General features: G+C 40.3%; 1 protein-coding gene across 4 annotated transcripts in view; it reads right to left on the minus strand.

Annotated features, from left to right (window-relative positions):
* Positions 1-18,161, minus strand: part of RAP1GDS1 (Rap1 GTPase-GDP dissociation stimulator 1) — a 101,790-nt gene that overhangs the window by 67,168 nt on the left and 16,461 nt on the right. For 3 of the 4 annotated variants that reach the window (XM_048509162.1, XM_048509161.1, XM_048509164.1), the window contains exon 2: positions 1,566-1,676. In XM_048509162.1, the coding sequence (XP_048365119.1) occupies positions 1,566-1,676 (111 nt within the window). The remainder of the gene's footprint in view (positions 1-1,565; positions 1,677-18,161) is intronic. The other variant, XM_048509163.1, reaches the window with a different exon arrangement.

The raw sequence follows: 18,161 nt of genomic DNA on the forward strand, positions 1-18,161 counted from the left end.
GGGATGCCCACCAGAGAGTCAACCTTGCTCTGCCTGAATTGCTTACATGAATCCTACCAGGCTAGAAGTCTAAACACGGAATGTTATGAAAACGTACACTGAATTTTGCATCCAAAAAAGGTGGACTTGCATATGTCAGGCAGACAGTCTGAAAAGGATGCCAAAGAAACTGCCTTGCTTTAATCATGGTTGCTCTTTAACTCCTTTTATTATTTTAATAAAATTTAGCAAAAGGATATGTTACATTGAATCCATTTTTATTTTCTTTTGATTCTCCCCCTTTTCAGGTGAATAAAAATGGGTCTGTTTAGGTACCTGGACAACCGAAAGAAGTGGGCAGCCATTGCTCCTGAGTTCCAGGACTCCCCTCAGAAAGACTGTAACGATGGGTAGAGGCCCATTTGGGTAGAGGCTCAAACAAGAAGCCATGCAAGTAGTAATTATCCTGCACAGAGGTTGTTTTGTCTCACCAGGCTTTCGTTTGGAAACCAGGAACAGGTTGGCCTCCTCTGGCCTGAATGAGTGAATCCATCTCTGAAACTGTAAATCAACTCTTTGGGCTGAGTACTTCAGAGCGGCCAGGATATTATCTTCATTTGCTGGCTTTCTGTTGTTCTTTTGCTTGCTCTTCCTCTTGACACCTTATTGATTTTGCCCTCACTGTGTTTCATTTTTGTCCTATACTGATAAAAGTCTCTTTCCCTATCTGCTGCTCTTACTTTTTTCTGTTGTGCTTCTGGATGGGTTGCCTGCCCATTAAAGAAACAGGTCCCTAATCGGGAGGTGCTGGTGGACCCATGCTTTCTTCTGGATGAGCAGGTAGTAGCTGTGGGTTATCCACAGTTAGGAGCAAGTGATATTGACAAAATAAGTTACTTTTGCAGGAGGAAATCGACAAGAGATTGCTGCAGTAATGATCATGTGTTACAGCAGCCCACATTTGGCAAAATAATAATAATAATGGGTTGGTTGTGGTGGGTTTTCCGGGCTGTGTGGCTGTGGTCTGGTGGATCTTGTTCCTAACGTTTCACCTGCATCTGTGGCTGGCATCTTCACAGGTGTATCAGAGAGGGAAGTCTGTTACACACTACTACCTGCTCAATCCATCCAGAACAGGTGCCATTAAAATATAGCATATCATCAAGATGTGGAGACACATCTTACATTTGTTATGATCATCACATAATGTCCATTTTCTGATTACAGTTTTCTATTGCTTTGGCGTAACAAAATTATTCTGGTCACTGAAGAAAGGAACAGTGTTATGAATTTCAACCTAACAATGAGCACCAGTATGAAAGGGAAAAATACTCTCAGCTTTCTAAATGGAAAAGAGCAATATTATCTACAGGACTGTCTATGATCAGGCTGTTCTTCATATCCGGATTTCAGTTTCTCTTTCCTTTTTTTAAGTCTGTCTCAGTCTCTGCAATTTTGGCTTAATGCAAACAGCTTCCACACCAGTTCCACTTATGGTTTTATTCCATTTGATACACTTATTACCTCCATAATCATTTATTGATTGAATCATATGGTATGAAATTGGAGGGAACAATAAAACTTACTGTTTTGAGCCAGGGCTTGAAGCAGACAGTCCAAACATCCCTCCAAACTATCAGCTGTGCTGTCAACAGCTGTTATCTTCAGCTTCTTCAAGGCGTCGCTTAGATTATCTGCTTGGATAACAGGGAGGAGAAAGCAAAAAAGAAACCAGTGTCTCAGTTTGTCCTGTATCATAGCTTATATGCTTAATGTTTAAACCGACATAGATAACATGAGGCCAAGAACTGCCCAAGCAAAGGGCACAGATTATTTAGTGTATGGCTGTGGAAAATGAAGGTAGTCCTTTGGTTGCAAGCTCTCTGACCAGAATCTTTCCCCACCATCTGAATGAAAAAGGAAGCCACTGGCTCTTTGAACACTAACAACATTTATTTTACCACCAGCTGTTGCCTTCAATGCCATGAGAATTAGTGTGCATCTGCCATGAGTCCCTGACTGGATATGGCCCATACACAGAACTATCAGCTCTGGGATGGAAAGCCCGAGGAGGCCAGAGTTTGGGAAGGGGAGGGACTTCAATAGGGTATAATGCCACAGAGACCACCTTTCAAAGTGGCCATTTTCTCCAAGTCAGTTGATACCTGTCACCAGGAAAGCAGTGGTAATTTCAGGAAATCTCCAACCACAGCCTGGAGGCTGGCAACCCTACTAACACTCCACAGACATTTATCCTTCTTCTACAATATGCAGTGAATTTCTGATATTATTTATAACTTGGCCGTGGTGTGTGTGTGTGTGTGAACTTTCTAGCACAGCAGCTCCCAGAACTGCCAAGGCCATGATACTTTTGCCTACAGCTGCTCAAAATAGTAGCAGGGTATATTTTTGAAAATGCAGCCTTGTGTACCTACCAAAAAGTTCTTACCAGGCATGACAGCTGGTAAATCTAGAAATTTCCAGAAACTCTATGGTTTTACCATAGAGGTTCCAGCAATTCCTAGAGCTACACTGTGACACTTTCAGTAAAAATCTCTGGTGAATATACGAGGCTGCATTAAATATATATTTTTAAAAACCCTACTAATGTGACATTGCGCTTCCACTCAATTCCTCTTGCTGGCTGTCAGGCAGTGCCTGGCAACCCTAGCACTCTCCAATGCATTTTACAAGCACTCATTAAGATCTTCAAATACCGTGTCACCCAAACTGGTGCGTGTGTGCTTATTTAAAATAAATCTAATGTAACACCTTGAAAACAGTAAGCTAGTGACCAAACATGTAGTACTCATGTAACACTTGTATATAAGAACTACTCTATACCAGCCTCTTGTTTATAATAGTTGTTCCTCCACCAAAATGCAAACTATAATGAAAAGGAAGGAGAAAAAATAAACTTGATCTATAAACTTGGCAATCCCTTCATACTAACATACTTGTTGAAAAGATATATATTGATTTATACTTTTATACATTAAATCATTTTAATAATAATAGGAAGAAGAAGAGTTGGATTTATATCCCCCCTTTCTCTTCTGTAAGGAAACTCAAAGGGGCTTACAAACTCCTTTCCCTTCCATCCCGCCCAACAAACACCCTGTGAGGTAGCTGGGGCCGAGAGCGCTCAGAAGAACTGTGACTAGCCCAAGGTCACCCAGCTGGCTTGTGTTGGAGTGCACAGGCTAATCTGAATTCCCAGATAAGCCTCCACAGTTCAAGCGGCAGAGCGGGGAATCAAACCCGGTTCCTCCAGATTAGAGTACACCTGCTCTTAACCACTACGCCACTGCTGCTCCCACTACTTTATATGTTACAATATTTAAGATAAGACTCTCCATTGGCTTCAGTTCATATTCTGGATTTCTGTTCAGTAAATTATGCCATACAAAAACATTCTTGCATTTTAACTTCCCAATTCTCTTAAGTAGGAACTCTTTCAAATTTCCATGTAAAGGCATCAATTACTATTTTAATTGGTAAATAAAATCTTCTTGTTCTTTAAAGAGACTCTGGTGGCTGCTTTTTATTTTCCAATAGAGGGAAAGGGGTTATTTTTGTGTTCCCCCAGAGCAGATTTCTCTACCTGCCTGAGAGGTGCCCAGCTGAGCAGTTAAAAAATAATGTTACTGTTTATTATAAATTATAAAGGTGGAAGAACACGAAGTAAAAGAAATAATCACCACATTCAAGCTACTGCATCGCATCGCAATATTAACAGGCTGAAGGGCTGTTCAGTCAAAGCATAAGTGACAGTTATAATTTTGGCAGGAAAACTCCTGAGAGCACCTGGCCAGCGCAGGACAGGAGGAACTCATCTTACACTGCCCTTCCCCTCTCAAGTTCAGGTTTCTAGGGTATAAGCCTTTGATAGGCAAAGTTCCCTTTGCGAGATACTGTAAGGCTCTTTCTCAACATTAAAGAATTCGTATCTGGTAATGTGAATATACACAGTGCAATCCTAAACTCTTTGACTTTGATTGGGTTACAAGCAGAAGCATAATGAGGGGAAATGGCACTCAGGGGCAATACCTCCTCCAGGGACTCCCTGCCCCCGGCATTTGAGAGTGGGGGTTGAGGGCAGGGCTCAGACTGAGCCCTGCCCTGCCTCTCTGTAGGCCGGCTCCTGCCGTCCCCAGAGCCTGAAGAGGGCAAAAACTGGCCAGCATGGAGGGCAGGGGAAGCAGGGCTTGGCAGTGGGAGCAGGCAGCCCAGGTGGGTGCCGTGGTTGCTTGCTGCCGAGCCCCGTCTCCCTGCAGGAAGGGCAGGGCTTGATGGCATGCGGCTGGGGCACATGCCATTGTGGGGGGTGCCCGGGCCCCCCCCATGTGACTGAAAGGCGTGCGCCCAGGGTCACAACTGAAAGGCATGACCCCATGTCCCTGTAGGCTGTACGCCTCTGGTTAAAAGGGTATAATTATACTTACCATGGCACTGAATTATACTTACCATGGGACTGAGCCAAACATCTTTAATATGCCTAAATTATTTCTAAGTAAAGCAAGCTGCTTTTCCTTCTGTAAGAAGGGAATCAACTCACGAACATTTTCATGCAATGTAACCAATCAGTCAACCTCTCTCTACATAGTTGGCTTCCATAACAGATAGCAGTGATCTCTTGGCACAATCTATTGGGAGATGTCAATCATTCCAATGGAGTTTTGAGTGGATTGAAACCTTGTATTTTACTTGCAAAAAAAGTACTTGGCATACAGCTTTAGAACCAAATGGCATTCTTAACCCTAATTGTATAGTGACTGTCTTGATTATAGCAGCTAGCAAGCAATACACATTTTGGCAACCCATAGAGAGAATGGGGAAACTTTTAGGAATGAAAATGGAAAGCTATTCTGACGAGGAAACAAATAATCCCCTCCCTGGCTAAACAGTTCTTCTCACAGATTTTCTATGGCTGTACATTTATGCTCCATAAAGCATAACTGGAACTAGCAGCACCAGCATCTCAAATATTCTGTTAATTCAAGAGGCGTACTAAGTGCTAACAGCTGCAGCTTAAGCCTTTTCCCTTTGCCAGATGACGATTAACCTCATGCACCAATGGTCAAGACTTTTAAAAACATGAGTGGTTCCAGGCTTTGATCCTAAGCAACCCTATTTGGAAAAAAACATCCTGCTGAATCAAAGGGAAACACCACAGTGTTAAGTCAGCAAAGTAAAGAATCCTTCTCTCAAAGATCAAATACTTGTCGTGTACTCCAGCAACAAAATGATCCCTGCACAAATCCTGACATGCAACAAATTTGCTGCGTGCCTATCATGTACAAATTCCGAGGCACACATTTAACCAACACAAAGTAGCTTTGCTAAGCAATGGATCATCCATAGATTACACCCCCCTACTTCCATGGTTTTTTTTTTACTGCCGGTACAGCAGTGCACCAATTATAAGGCTCAGATCTGGAAGGCCTGGTCATTTTTGTGCCCCACAGATCCTAGAATTGGCACTTTGAGAAGTCTGTAGTGAGAATAATATCAGGCCAGCTATATAATTGAGAAGCTCTTACTTTCTTGAGTTGCACTACATATTCTCTATCCATTCCATGCTCCCATTTCCCCACTACACTATCTTTTTCATAGAGATTCCGTAAGTGGAACATAAAATGAAATATCGCAATCTGAATGAAACCCTAGATTTTTGGTCTTTTGCTAGAATCTGTCTGATTAGGATAAATGCATGTGCTCCCAAATCCCTAGAAGTGTCAGTTTCAACAGACTATGCTCCAAAATCCTTTTGAGGACTGGTGTACATTTTGAGAGTCTAAAGCAGGTCCTTGGTTGTAGTATAAAGGAATTGGTTGTGGTGTGTTTTCCGGGCTGTGTGGCCGTGGTCTGGTGATCTTGTTCCTAACATTTCGCCTGCATCTGTGGCTGGCATCTTCAGCGGTGTATCCCAGAGAAAAGTCTGTTTCACACTGTGTCTAGTGAGAAGAGAAAGTTTAGTGGGGTATATTGTCCATGTCCCAGGGTGGGAAACCAATCAGTAAGTGTTTGGGTGGAACTTGCTATGCAAGGGTGTGGTTGAGTGCATTGTATTGCGGGTGGAGTTATCAGTCCATTTTTTAAGTACTGGTAGCCAAGCTTTGCTAATTTTCAGAGTCTCTTCTTTCTTGTTGAAATTGTCTTGGTGTTAGTGAATTTCAATGGCCTCACTGTGCAGTCTGACATACTAACCTTCCACAGCCACAGATGCAAGCGAAACGTTAGGAACAAGATCTACCAGACCATGGCCACACAGCCCGGAAAGCCCACCACAACCAGTTGAATCCGGCCATGAAAGCCTTACAATATAAATGAATTCTCAATGCAGCTATACATGCTAGCAATTCAGGATATTTCTGCTTTTGACAGTCCTTCAGGTATATGCAAGTTTCTCATTTGCTGCAGCAAACCTATAATTTTAAGATCGAAAGTATAATAATATTTTATTCTAGAGTTTTGTAATTAAATGGGAATAACAAGAATAAATATAAAATATCATGATGGGAATATGATGATGTTTGCTTAACTTTTGTTAGCTGTTTTGGGCATTTTACCAGCCTGAACAGTCTAGTCAGGGTTTGGAAGTTAAGCAAAGTTTTTAAGTCACAATCCAACAGAAATCTTTCTGGTACATCAACATCTTAAGCAATCACCCTACCTTCACATATAACACAATCAATCAAAATCAACACCAAGCAACCCAATAAGAAATGTAACCAGTTTCAGATATTAACAATGCAATCCTATGCAGAGTTACCCCAGTCTAAGTCCACTGAGATGAATAAATGTAGACTGAAGTAACTCTTCTTAGGATTACACTGTATAATAGATAAAAAATTTCTCCAGCATACTTATAAAATTTTGCCTTTATTAGGAAAAGCTGCTTTGTTTCACCATGAGATTTGTTTTTTCCCATCTCTGGTATAGATTCACAAGTAATACTGTCTGCAAGCTGGTCTCAGATCAATTAGTTTTTTCCCTAAACCTTTGTTTTGACAGTCTATTTGGATTCCCCACATAATACTTCAAATGCAGCACTGGTATGGCAGGAAAGAAGAATCTCTTCCTAAGAAAAATGGGGGGAAATCCATTTAATAGCAAGTTCACAGTTGCTCACAATTGTCCATCAGCCATCATTAAAAGCTCCATTCGAGGCCAAGTTACAAACACTGAGTCAATGAGCTTAGAAGGGCATGAACCCTGCTCAGAAAGGCACTTTTAGCCAGCGTCTAAATTCTTCTGCCAACACCTGAATTTATCCTTGTAGCCTAAAGGTGCTGAAAAAAAATTCCAATCACATCTCAATGCAGCAACACATTGCTTCCAACTCCCCAAAGTGTTAGTTATGATGAGCATTTTTATTCTTGGCTCAAACACCACAAAGCATGATGGAACAGACCATTAGGCGTGTCGGACCGAACAACTGTATGCTGACTAATAATACTCCCATGGCATGTTTTGCCACAAGAAATGGGATACTAAGGGTTATTCCATCAGAACCCCTTTATTGCCACACTGAGCACCTGAAGGAAAGCAGAAATTTTTTAAAATGTGACTGATAGTTACACAGAATAATTCGAGAATATTTGTAAGTTTATGTGTGTTTTTCCTTAGATGTTGTCACTAATGGCTCATGTCAGGTTACAGGATTTCCCTGTTTCATTTTATCTTCAGAGCATCTTGCCTGAGCCGGGACATGAATGAGGGGGCTGAGGTGATAGAGATTAATTAGTACACATAAGTACACAGATGGAGTCTCAGGGACTGCAGTTAATATAAAATCTACTGCTATTGCTTTGGTTATTTTCTGAACTGTGATCTTCTACTCAATGTGATAAATTATTGTCTATGTTCTAAAATTTGTAAGCGGAAAAGCCATGACACATTTAATAGATAATGGGAGAGGAGGGAAAACGTATTGGGTAAAATTTAATGCTTTCTGCTTTTTATCACAGTCACAAACCAAAGAAGTTATAACAGGTTCTTTGACACCATCAGCATAAACCCAGATCAGTGAATCACATGTTACTATAACATAACTAGGGATGTACAAAATACGTATGTCCTTTTCGCTTCTTCTCATATGTTTTGCTGTAATGGTTTTGTTGAGGTACCTTTTCATCCCTGGTGTTTCCAGATTGTTTCTTCTTTAGCATTTATACACAACTAATGAAAAATAGTGCTCAATACTGTGTAAATACAATCAGAAAAATAGGCATGAGGAAACAGGAACTGGTGTGAAAATAAATGCAGAAAAATGTGGGTATTGTTGTGTGTGGTGTTTTTTTGAGAGCTCCCCCACCCCCTTATTTTTCCAGTGGAAAAACGTGGAATTTGAAAATACTGGAAAAAACCCTCCTATTAAATATTTTCTATTTTAGAATGAGTGAAATGTTTTTAAAGACATGGTGGAAGTGTGTTGCAGAAATATGCGGCTCTTACATCCAAGATGCATTTCTGCATCTAGAAGGAAGCTAAATCTTCATGAGGGAAACATACAGGACTTTCACTGCTTCTCATCAGTAGTTCACCTCTCCCTTAAACTAGAGTGGCACATTTACCCACAGACTGGGTAAAAAATTAGCTTATTGCCCTACCTTGTAGGAGTGAGAAAAAAAGATCAGAGCGAGTAGGCTAGAAACTACACCAAAGCCATAGAGGAAAACTGAAAGGTTCATTGAGAACTTACCGGTATCTCTATCTAATCAATTATAAAATTAAGATACATGTGCTGAAACAGCATAGGATGCATCAGATTGCAGTTTTCTCTCAGGTCTTGAGTATATTTGCAATTTTGCTTGCGCAAAGCTATGATATTTATAATTTTTACATTCCATAAATATGTCAAATATTAACATTTAATATACTAAGTTATACATTATGCATTTTATGTTGTTAAAGCAGTAAAAATATATGCAGTAAGTATTGACATACTTCAATTTTTTCCCCAAACAGTCTCCACCCCCCACCATGGCTTCAAAATTTCCACAAGGGAGTTGGCAAATGCACAAAGCATAGCAACATCCTATTGTATTGCAGTAATTCCTGACTACAAAACCTCAGTTAAATAAATTTGGTGATGTCTGAATGCATCTGAAGACTCACTAGTATTAACACAAGGAGAAGCAAAAACTGTTCTTAAAACAGGGTGGGGGGGGAGGAACAAAATACAGTAGTCACAATTAGAAGTATCCATTAATTAAAATGATTGTAGTTGTTAGTGTCGTTTGTAGATCTCTTTCAGCAATTCATTACAGAACTAATGTGACATATGCTACAGTGATAAATATTAAAATGTTTCAACAAAAAGAATAAATGTATTTTTTCACTTCTTTGTAGATGATCAAAGAACAAGCTTACAAATAAGTCCAGAAAAATTACCATCTTGCTAACCAATCAAAGTCTATAGCTCAATTCATAACATGCCAGAATTATGGCTAGTGAAGTATAAATTGATATGGTTTGACAAATAGGAAAAAAAAGATTTGATGTGGATTTGAAAGACATGGAACTGGCAGGTCACAGCTACAGCCATTACTTAACCTGCAAGAGACTGGAATGCTGAGACAACGGAAAACAGAAGAAGAAGAAGAAGAAGAAGAAGAAGAAGAAGAAGAAGAAGAAGAAGAAGAAGAAGAAGAAGAAGAAGAAGAAGAAGAAGAAGAAGAAGAGGAGGAGGAGGAGGAGGAGGAGGAGGAGTTTGGATTTATATCCCCCCTTTCTCTTCTGTGTAAGGAGACTCAAAGGGGCTTACAATCTCCTTGCCCTCCCCCCCTCACAACAAACACCCTGTGAGGTGAGTGGGGCTGAGAGAGCTCCGAAAAGCTGTGACTAGCCCAAGGTCAGCCAGCTGGCGTGTGTGGGAGTGTACAGGCTAATCTGAATTCCTCAGATAAGCCTCCACAACTCAAGCAGCAGAGCTGGGAATCAAACCCAGTTCCTCCAGATCAGAGTGCACTTGCTCTTAGCCACTGCGCCACAGATAAACAGCTTTAATCGAAAAGTTACTTAAGAAAGGGAACTTAATGGATTTTCTCAGCTATAATTAGTGCAAACTATAATTTAATGTGATGCTTGTATGGAACTCATTTTACTTATCACAAGGAAGGCATGAAAAGATAAATAATATGTAATAAAATATGCAAGTCTACCACCAGTGACAAACAATCCAACACTACAAATCAATTGAAAGCATCCTTGAATTTTATCAAGACCATCCACAGAAGAATCTATTAAATAACTCTTGGGGTCTGATCCTTCAACCAGTTTAACACTGAGCCTGATCATCTCTTGGAAGCACTGTACAACTTTTCTATCTTGGCAGATTTGATTATAGAGGATGCTTAATTGCACAAGCAATCTCATCAGAGATACTGCCAAATTCTGTATTAGATGAAATTCAACGGTAGAAATAAAGTACTGATTGCATGCTATACAAGGGCCAATATGGCGGAATAGTGCTATAGGCACTATTGTAGGGCTTCACAGTTTGGCCAACAAAATTAAGAATTCAGAGCCACCAAAAAATGCCAATTATAATAATTTTAAAAGTAGAACCTGAAACCAACTGAGAGTGGAGATAAGTTCCACTTTGTAAGAAGGCAGTCTGGGTTACACAGCACTTCAGAGGCAGTTGGGACAGCAACGTTTTTAGAAGTAGTAGTCAAGCAGTGCACATGGTGATTGCCCACAGGATCGCTGCAGTATTGCTATGCATACTGGAACACAGCTCTTGGGATACTTTGCTACTGGAGGATGATTGATTAAAATGGCAAAATTTCTTGAGTCAGCCGTCATTTTATAGGGCAGTTTTTAAACAATTTTCGTTAGAATATTTTATATTTCATCTACTGTATTTCGGAACAGATGATTTGGATAATCCATCCATCAAAATAGGTAACTGGCAATTAATTTTTGTTTTAAATCTATTTTTCAGAATCTTCACTCTTTGGGATGGGAGAGATTTATAAATTCAAACATATTAGCTTGCTTTGAATGATGAACACTGTATATCGAGTTGACTGTCATAAAGACCTGGAGAAACTGAGGGCATAAACAAAATACTAATTGGGATTCTGAGATGCTGTTTAAAATTGTCTTTAGGGAAAAACAGCATCCTGAATGAATAACAACAATATAAAGTCCTTTGAAACTGCAGCTGAATCTGCATCAGAATAAATTACTCATAACAAAGATTCGTCCTCAGACAGTAATTAATCAGTCATGGTAAGCATAGAAGGAAATGCATGCAGTCTCCAAATCTTGGGTCCAGAATTAGCCTCATTCAGCAGCTAACAAAAGGGAAATGAACTGCCTGTCAAGAAACATCTTCTTTGATGTAACAGTATTCTTTATTAGAATGATAATCCATACAAGAATAAAACTATACTGACTAATTTGTACCTCGACACTAGCCGCTTTACCAAAAGGACTTTCACAAATACAGACTGTGAGAAGACATACATTTTCAGACAATCTCAGATGCTGACACAAGAGTGGACAAAATTCCTAAATAATGAGAATGAATAGGGAATTCTCTCTGGTTTTGCCTTTTCCTTGGAAGTAATCCCAACTACTTATCTCCCACAGGAGAAGATATATTATATTCATGCCTTTAGTTAGTTCTCTTTTTTATTAAAATCATGAAGCTGAGAATTTATTCTTCCACTACTGACAGATTAACTCTGAAATTCTCGCTTTAGAAGTGCAAGCTCCTTGTAGCTGGGGATCCTTACTGTATTCCCCCCCCTCCTTTCCCCTCCACCATGGGAAAATGCAAAGCTACGCTGCAACTCAGTGCCTCGCACTCACAATAACATTCTTTCACACTTGAGCTTGCAAAGCACTAGTTTAGATGATGTAACTGACATACAGCCAAAAAAAATACATTGACTGGGATGTTTAGCTTTCCCCTATGAAGACTAACAATAAAAGCATTATAGACAGAGTTAGATGATATTACAAAAAATCAAAGAAGTGTAAACTGAGGACTCCATTTTTCCATCCAGGGTGATCTGGAGCTGTTCTCCAGCAAGACTTCTGTTTAGCTATGCAGATTTTATTGACAGCAGCTGCCACCACAGCATAAGTATTTTTTACTGTGTGACTGAAGGTGAGCAGCAATTGCGATTGTGTGGCTGGTTCTGCCTCCAGTGGCAGCCGTTTGGGGCAGCCATTTTGAGGCTGCACCCACCATACTGTGTAGAATTCCAAAGGTTCCCGCAGGCCCAAAAAGGTTGAAGACCCCTGACGTAGAAAATATCCAGAGACGTAACTATCTTTTCTACCTAAATTCTTCCCTTTCCCCTCTACATTGAGATGACACATGAAAGATTCGCAGGGTAACCCCCCCCCTTTCCTCTCAACCCACCCCATCAGAACACTCCAGTACACTTTTTTCATCATAAATCTATCAAGGTGGATGGGACCCATGAAAACTCATATTGAAATAAATGTTAGGATTCAAGGTGTCACTAGATTTTTATTTTATTTTATTCACACAGTTCATTCTGTTTACATTGAACACACCAGTACACTTTTCTAATGGAATGTGTAACAAATGCATTAACTAGATGAACTTACATGTTTCATTTTCCTAGCAAGCAGGGTAGTAGCAATTCCCCTTTCTTTTAGGGAGCCCATTCTACATAGTGTGTGGGCAGGGGCAATGATGGAAAAGGCCACTGTGCCAACCTGCTTTTCAAAACTATGTGAGATAAACTGGGCAGCTGGGTTGTCAATCTACTGAAACAACTTTTAAAATCTCCAACTCAGAAAAACCTGATGCCTTATTTCTCATTAAAAAGTTCTAAGTCATTGAACAGGTAAAGACAGATTTTTACCCATCTTTTGGAAACATTTGGACAATGTGTTCTTATTGCTGTATAGTACCATCATGTTCTCTTATAATAACCCAAGGGCATACTGCAAGTTTTGGAATCAATTTAAGACTTTCATGAAGGCCGCTTGTGCTTTTACTCAAGAGTATCTAGAAGCTTCACTTCCACCAAATGATGAAAATTAAAAAGGGTCCTACAAGTTCCCAGAATCAAACCTACTTTTTTATCCTATATAAATCATTGCAGTTCAAAACGGATGCATCTAGTGGTGGAAAGTGCCACTGAATTCTTGCAAACCTATGACCATAAGGTTTTCAAGGTGAGAGATGAATGGAGATGGTTTGATATTGCCTGTCTCTGCATAGCAACCCTCTATTTCCTTGGCGGTCTCCCAATCAAGTACTAGCCTGGGTCAACTGCTTAGCAGGTGAAAACTGATGAGATCAAGCTAACCTGGGCCATCCAGGTCAGGGATAAGACATACCTAAGGCATGTACAAACTGTGCAATGCTGTCACCATCCTGTGTAGATGGGATACCGATATTTCCAGGCAATGCATTCCAGCTTACATGCACAGCTGGATGAGTTACCAGATTTCAGTAATTAAGAATTTCTTTAAAAATTCTTGCAGATAAATGTTTATGACAGTGAGATGCTGTTATATCTTCAAAGCGTATGCTACTAGAACCAAAGCTAATTAAGCAGATCAGAGAAAGAAATGAAACTATTCCTGTATATATATGGGCTGAGGAGCCATGAATGACTTTTAAAAAGTGAGGATTGTATTTTCATCTAAGTAGGAATGTTTATTTGTGCCACTCTAGGGGATAGGCTTTTAAGTTCCAGCTGTTAGAAACATAAGGCCCCTTATGTTACTACAAGGAGTGAAATATGGGTCCAACCCACTTTTCTATGAATGAAAAAGGGACTGTGAATGAAAAAGGGCTGGGACTGTCACACATGGAAGACTGCATCTTTCAATATACTGCCCTCCCCAAAGCCATTGCAGTTAGCAAAAAACAACTTGCTGGTGATCCCTGGCCTGAAAATTATCCGGCTGCCCTCGACCACAACCAGAGCCTCCTTGGCTCTGGCCCTAGTCTGCTGGAATACTCTATCCAATGCGGGATCTTGTGCAGGCCAATAGTTGAGGTCAAAATTGAGGATCAGGCCTACAGTTGAGGACAGTAACGGTATTTATCCATCATGAGGTGGCCTCCCTCCCAAAATCTTTTTTGTTTCAGTTGCTAAAGGAAGTACAATTTTTGCTTGTTTCTCATGCCTGATTTGCTGATATTACATTGTAGTGGTGCTGGAGTCAATTTTGTTGGGGTGTTTTGGATGGTGGGTTAATTTTAATGAGTTCATTGGCTGTACACTGCTGTTCATCTTGTTGTGCTTCAAGAACTATTTTCTGGAAAGTATTATAACAAAGTGAAACTCTACACTGAACTTAATGTTGAAGCACTGTCTCTCCTCCTCCTCCTCCTCCTCCTCCTCTTCTTCCTCCTTCTTCTTCCCCCTCTTCTTCTTCCTCTTCTGTCAAAGACTAATATAGATTAAAACAGATGCGTTTTCTATTTTCAAATGGGGAACAATCACTGATTCTTAATTCAAGAATTTTTCAATTCAACCTGTAGTCTTTTGCACTTGGGAGGGACAAATCCTATTAGTCTTCAAAGAGCTTTCTAAATTAATATTCTAAGATTGCAGCAGACTGCAAACTTCTAGAAGTATTTTTCTCCCTTCTCTTAATATTGAACCTGAAGAAGCAACTCTGCAGCTTGCAAACTAGTTCATACGTGATTTTTGGTTGTTCCTAACAAAGATATCACTTTGTTGTTCTGGTATAAAAAACAAAATCCATTGACTGACATTTCTGTCCTTTATTTTTCTTTGCAAACAGTATCTTCAGCAGACAACAGAACGTGTAGATCTTCCACAAGGACAAACTTTTTGACAGATGTGTGCTGGCAGAGAAAAAGGTGGCATGCTATCACACCTAGCACTTGGGAAGCCATTGGGGCAGCCTCTGGATCAACCAGAACTAATTCATACAAGTCAAAAGTGAATTGGCTTGAACAGAAAGGGATTCCATTTTTTGGTGTACAAATGCTGGGGGGGGGGGGGGCTATATAAGAATCACCAGAAGATTTTAGAGGTAGTCAGGAAAGCTTAAAAGAGCTCTTTACTGCTTCAGTGGACTAAGAAAGGGACAACATTACTTAGGGTGGCACTTCTAGAGTGTTACGGGGTTGGATGAACCCAGTTTCTTCACTCAATTTCAGCCAAATGCCCTTTTTACTGCAGCTTCCTATTCCCGATGGCTTCTTTCCATGCAGGTCCCACGATCCTTAGAATAACTTTTTACTGGGTTTTTTAATGAGGTCCCTTTCTTCCTTTTTCACAGGCATCTAACCTGTTGTATTAAGTGGCAACTCATCATTTCAATTTCATTATGGTGTCATTTGTCAGCTTAGGCAGGAGAGCAGTTTGTCCCCAGCCCTGGAGTAGCCACAAGGACACATGAAACTGGCTTATAGTGAATCAAACCATCTTCAGGGTCAGTATTGTCTACTCAGACAGCAGTAATTCTCCAGGGTCTCAGGTACAGGTCATTCATAAAATCCTCCGTCCTCCCTTCCCTTCTCCCAAGGGGAGGTGGGCCACATCTCTCCACAACCATGATCAGATGATGGGTCCCTTTCCCTTGCCCCTCCCTACACTTCCCCCTAGGATGAATGGGTCAGGACTAGATGAGGGGCCCCCTTCCCCACTCCCTTCTCCCGCGGGTGGGAGGACCACAACTCCCTACTACCGTAACTGGATGTACTAGGGACTGAACCTGGGAACTTCTGCATGACAAGTAGATGCTATACTACTGAGCCAGGGCTCCTCCCGAGTCAGGAGCAACACAGCAGTATAGCCAAGATTCTTCTGCAGGTCAACTCTACAAGATAACCTTTTGTCTTTTAATAGTTGCTGGTACTCTGCACTCTATTTTTGTTTCAAATTCATTTTTTTAAACAAAACCAAAAGCTAACCCTAATGTTTCAGGGTAAAAGAAAAAGAAAACTGTTCAATAAATTGTTGAAATGTATTGAAACCTGGCACGCTTTGTGAATTTTTTTTAATTAAAATTAATTTGTTTTTGAAAATTAATTTTATTGTTTCACCATAACAACCAACTTAATTTGATTTTTCTCTTAATGTACCTGTTGATCTTTGTTCTTTCTAAAAAGTTTGAAGTATAAAGGTTTAAAGTATTTGATCATATCTTTTTTGGGGTTAGCTCAGATGGCCAATCTTATGGTAGATAAGTTTCTGAAATCATTGATTGATTAGTCATGTCAGTTAATTTTAAGGCATTTTGTTGCGATAGTAAGTAGTTTGTAACTGAATTGTAAGCCAAAGCTTACCCCTACAAAAAGAAACTCAATAAGGACATTTTAAATAATATATAATCTTTGATTTCCACAAACAAATTATCTCTCCGTGCTGTTCTTTCGAGAGATACAATTATGTTCACGTTTTCAAAATGCCATCTGTGCCAAGATGCTGTAAAATTAATTAACCAATTTAAAGTAGATCAGTTAAGGCCTAGCCCATCAATTAAATACCCTCTTTAATAGTGAACTATAGCCCTACATAATATTATACCATATGGGTTAAATGAAAAATTCTAAATGTCCCTCTTGAAACATCAGATGAAAGCATAAGGGAGTGGAGAAGATTTCCATTTCCAGGCCACAGAGATGCTCAAAAGCTCAAAGCTGATCTGTTCCAGAATCAATATTCAACAACTTTTATGAAACTGCATAACCATCAGGATATAATATCCTGCTCAAGATTATTAATTCATTAATACCCCCCCTTCCCGGTGAAGGCTATTAACAACATCTTAATTAACACAGTCAGAAATGGTTCATTAAAGCAAAAATCATCAGAAAATACTTCAACTGTGTTTAACATTATGAGTTCAAGTGTTTGGGCATACACATAGCCTGGAATTATTACATTCCAACTCCCCACTGACCATGAACTAGGTCCTGAATATTAATTAATTAATTGCTAACAGTTTTAAGCTTCCCTTTAATGCCAAGTATCATTAATAACCTGATTAAAATGCAAGTGACACATTACTAACTCAAGTGCTCCACACTCACAGATTATCTATAGAGAACAACAGATAATGCAAGCACTTCCACAGAGCTGCATTAAGCTCAGAGGCTCAGGTCGGAGAAACCTCTAGAACAGGGGTTTTGGACACCCCCGCTCTAGAATGTCATTTCTTACACTGCGGGCCAAAGTCTTGTATTGGTCAACAAAGGGTTGGGGGAGGCAAGGAGAGACAAATCCATTTTTTAACCAATGGAGATAGAAACTCTAGACTTCAGAGAAAGGGGAATCAGATTCTCCTTCTGAAGGGCCGAAGATCATTCCACTCCTCAGTCACTAACTTCTAGATCAGGGGTAGGGAACCTTTAACACTCAAAGAGCCATTTGGAACCGTTTTCCATGGGAAAAGAAAACACTTGGAGCCGCAAATAATTTTTGACATTTAAAATAAAGATAACACTGTATATATTGGGTTTTTTTACCTTTTACTCCGCTCATTCTGAGAAGCGCATGGATGCGTCTGCCCTGCTGCCTGCAGGGCGGGCAAGGATGGGGCCAGCAGCTCGGCTCATGGAGCTGCAGTGCAAGGGCAGAAGAGCCGCATGCGGCTCTCGAGCCGCAGGTTCCCTACCCCTGTTCTAGATTAACTCAGAGCAGCAGCCAGAAAGCATGCTAAATTCTTGCCAGGATCCAACAGATCAGATCTAAGATCTCTCTACAGCTGAGTGGCATTAGAAAGATAAATTCCTAATGCAGTCGTCACAGTTATTTCTCATGTAAAACTGAATCCTCTTGAGGCTTCTGGCTTCTCATGAGAAACTGGAGTGTCCCTTTGCTCCTGCCAGGGTGCTGCACTCCGCCGTCCACTGCCACTCAATGACATTTTGCAGCGCCCAGAGCAACCATCAGACTAGTACAGGTAAGTCCCCATTTCCCAGACACAGAGATGCCTTCTTCTGTTCAGCTAGCCTTTCTGTAGAAGTCTCTAAGCAATAAGAAACCCTGTTAGACTCTCTGGTGCAAAATCCAATCTAGGCAAGAAGAACAGTTCGTTTGTAAATCCTGCTTTTTTCTACCTTAAGGAATCACAAAGAGGCTTACAACCGCCTTGCCTTCCCACCCCAGAGCAGGCACATTGAGAGTTAGGTGGGGCTGAGAGAGTTCAGAGAGAACTGTGACTAGTCCAAGGTCACCCAGCAAGCTTCT

This window comes from Sphaerodactylus townsendi, linkage group LG10, assembly GCF_021028975.2.
Source record: "Sphaerodactylus townsendi isolate TG3544 linkage group LG10, MPM_Stown_v2.3, whole genome shotgun sequence".
Taxonomy (NCBI): Eukaryota; Metazoa; Chordata; class Lepidosauria; order Squamata; family Sphaerodactylidae; genus Sphaerodactylus; species Sphaerodactylus townsendi.